The 3,208-nt window shown below is 58.2% G+C and overlaps 1 protein-coding gene across 1 annotated transcript; it reads left to right on the top strand.

The window, feature by feature from the left end:
- The first annotated feature begins 388 nt into the window (after positions 1 to 388).
- Positions 389 to 1,339, top strand: LOC142827392 (olfactory receptor 52B2-like). Its single transcript, XM_075922778.1, has one exon. It carries the CDS (start codon positions 389 to 391, stop codon positions 1,337 to 1,339), a length of 951 nt encoding a protein of 316 aa, XP_075778893.1.
- Positions 1,340 to 3,208: the final 1,869 nt, after the last annotated feature.

Genomic DNA, 3,208 nt, shown 5'->3' with positions numbered 1-3,208 from the left:
AGCTGGCCCAGCAGGACAGGGCGGTGAGGAGCCCCAGAGAGCGGGAAGGTGAGAGGCAGGGGCCGTGTCAGCCCCTCAGGAGGCCCCCCGAGGGCTCATCAGTGACCGCCCCCAGTCACAAGCTCATTTCAAGGGCCCTGTCTCCATCAGCCCCCAAATGTGCCTGTTTCGGGATGGAATTCCCCCCGTGCGGAGCACAAGCCCGGAGAGCACTGCCCATCCCCCTTCCCCTTGAGCCCTTGTGGCCCTGCAGGGGTGTGTGCGTGGGGTGGGCAAGGTGGGGGGATTAATGGGGCTGTAGATGTGAAATAGCCACGACCCCAGCAGGCACTGACCTTGTCTCTGATTCCAGCCAGGCCCGGCGCCCAAGCGGAGCCCTCAGCGCCCCATGGCCACGCCCAACAGCACAACGTTCAGTCACCTCAGCTTCATCCTGGTCGGCATCCCGGGCCTGGAGCCCTGGCACCCCTGGATCTCCATCCCCTTCGCGCTGATGTACACGGCGGCTGTTCTGGGGAACTGTGGTCTCCTCCTGCTCATCGCCACCCAGCGCAGGCTGCACGAGCCCATGTTCATTTTCCTCTCCATGCTGGCGGTGGCCGACGTACTGTTATCCACCACCACAGTGCCCAACACGCTGGCCATTTTCTGGTTTGGACCCAAGGCCATTTCCTTCGGTGCCTGCCTCACCCAGATGTTTTTTGTGCACTTTGTGTTTGTTGCTGAGTCAGGCGTCCTGCTGGCCATGGGGTTCGATCGGTACGTCGCCGTCTGCGACCCCCTGAAATACACGACTGTCCTCACCAACGAGAAGATCGGGAAAATAGCCACGGCCATTGTCATCAGAAGCTTTTGTATGGTTTTCCCTTTTGTCTTTCTCCTCAAACGGCTGCCCTTCTGCGCCAGCAACGTCATCCCCCACTCCTACTGTGAGCACATCGCAGTGGCCAAGCTGGCCTGTGCAGACATAACCCCAAATATCTGGTATGGCCTCGCAGTGCCTTTGTTAACCCTTGTACTAGACGTTGTGTATATCGCTGTGTCTTATGTGCTGATCCTCAGGGCTGTCTTCAAGCTGCCCACCAAAGACGCCCAGCGCAAAACTCTCGGCACCTGCGGCTCCCACGTCTGTATCATCCTCTTATTTTACGTCCCAGCCTTTTTCAGTGTCTTTAGCCACCGCTTTGGTCAGAACATCCCTAAACACATTCACATCCTGCTGGCCGATCTCTACGTGCTCGTCCCCCCCATGCTGAACCCCGTTGTTTATGGGGTGAAAACCAAGCAGCTGCGGGAACAAGTGAGCTGTGTGTTGTCTCGGAAGGGGAAATGGTGCTAAATGGTGCTGAGTCCTGAGCCATCTGACTTACTAGCAGGCTTCTTCCACAATGCAAGAAGAGGGTCCCTCGGCACCGACACATGGACGTTAACACTCTAGCTCCCAGTTGCAAAACAGACATTTTTAGCTCCTTGGATGTTTTGTTGTACGTCCAGGTGCACGGAACTACATGGGTCCTTCTTGAGAGAAGGCTGGGGGGCACTGGGAGAGCGCTGATAAAAGTCTCCACATGTTGTAAAGGTTCTTACCAAGAGGATGTTGATCTGTGGAACTCCTTGCTAGAGGATGTTGTGACAGCCAAGAATATAACAGAGTTCAAAAAAGAGCTAGATACATTCATGTGGGTTAGGTCCATCAATGGCTATTAGGCAGGTTGGGCAGGAACGGTGTCCCCAGCCTCTGCCAGAAGATGCGAATGGGTGGCAGGGGATGGATCATTTGATGATTCCCTTTCCTGTTCATTCTCTTTGGGGTACCTGACACTGGCCACTGTCAGACTAGAGGACACTGGGCTAGGTGGCCCTTTGTTCTGACCCCGCGTGGCCGTTCCTATGCAGGTTCCAATTGTTCTCCTGGCCCAATGACAGCAGGGCACGAAGCAAGGGGTCAATGGGGTCAGGGAGCTTGGGGCAGCTCTTAGGAAAACCTTTCCATCGCTCAGAGTAGCTGACACCGACACGGGGCCCAGGGAGGCTGTGGAACCCCCGTCACTGGAGAGATGTGAGACCGGGCTGGGCTCAGGGCTGACGGGATCGGTTTCACTGGCCCTGCCTCAGCGCCGGGGCAGGACGATACGACCCGGCGAGGCCCCTGGAGCCTGACGTCTCTCTGCAGCGCTGAGCACTGATCTGCTGAGGGGGCCGGGCCTGTTTCTTGCCCCTCGCCAGGGAAAGGAATCCCTTCTCCTTGCCCTGTCGCTAGGCCCCCTCCAGCCTCCCCGCCCAGCCCCTCTCCTGGGCTCGCCTCCCCTCACAGCTCAAAGGCCAGGCCTCCTGCGTTGGGTTTGCTTTTACACGGCCAGTGTAGCTTGGACGCACTCACATGCAGCATTCAAAGCCTGTGCACGAGGAGCTGTACAGCTGTGTTGCTCTGGGTCATAGGACAGCAAATAAAAACCCTGTTTTCTCAAAGCTTCTAGAAACTATTTCAGTTGCAGAAGGACCGAATTGTCCCAGCAGACCCAGGAAAGTGCGCCCAGCGCGGGGTGGGCCGGCAGGAGATCCTAGTCCTGCACTGCAAGAGGTTGCTATTCTCGCCTGTGCCCGTGCGCACTGGTGCAGAGCGTCCGAGCCAAAGCCTGGCCCCAGGCATTGCCAAGCTGTGAAGTGGCACCTGCTTTATCAGTGGCTCCTTCCAACCCTGCAGGCCCCCAGCACCCGCAGACCAGCACAGTCGCACAATAAAACCAAGTTCACAGCATGGCAGCTGGACTCTCACACCCTGAGAATACCCCCAGGGGCCTGGCAGACACGGCTCCGGGAGGCTGCCGGAAAACGTAATTCTCAGAAAGTCTGGAAGGTTCCACGACATTCGACAAGGCCCAGAACACTCTGGGAGGTGAGCGAGAAATGGACCCACCTCCGGGGGCCCTGAAACATTTTCCCCCAGCGCTCCATGCTCCCGGTGCTTGTTAATAACACAGCCCAGTGCCCCTCACGCCTGGCACCCAGCCAGTCCCCTGGGTCTCCTGGTCCTACATTCATATTCCCCCACCTGCTGCCCCTCAGCCAGATCGCAGGCGGAGATTCCTCATCCCCGGCTGGGCTGGGCCGGGTGCAGGAGGGGGGAGGAATTTGGGACTCTGGACCTGACTCTCTGACTCCCCAGGTGGCCTCAGGCCAGTAGCTCTGGTCCCTACTAGGGGCTGCC

Source organism: Pelodiscus sinensis, chromosome 1 (assembly GCF_049634645.1).
Source record: "Pelodiscus sinensis isolate JC-2024 chromosome 1, ASM4963464v1, whole genome shotgun sequence".
Taxonomy (NCBI): Eukaryota; Metazoa; Chordata; order Testudines; family Trionychidae; genus Pelodiscus; species Pelodiscus sinensis.
Note: the sequence above shows the minus strand (reverse complement) of the source record. Positions and strands in the feature narration are given on the sequence as shown.

What these genes read in the sequence shown, in the direction of transcription:
- LOC142827392 (XM_075922778.1), top strand. Translation starts at nt 389, where the DNA reads ATGGCCACGCCCAACAGCACAACGTTCAGTCACCTCAGCTTCATCCTG.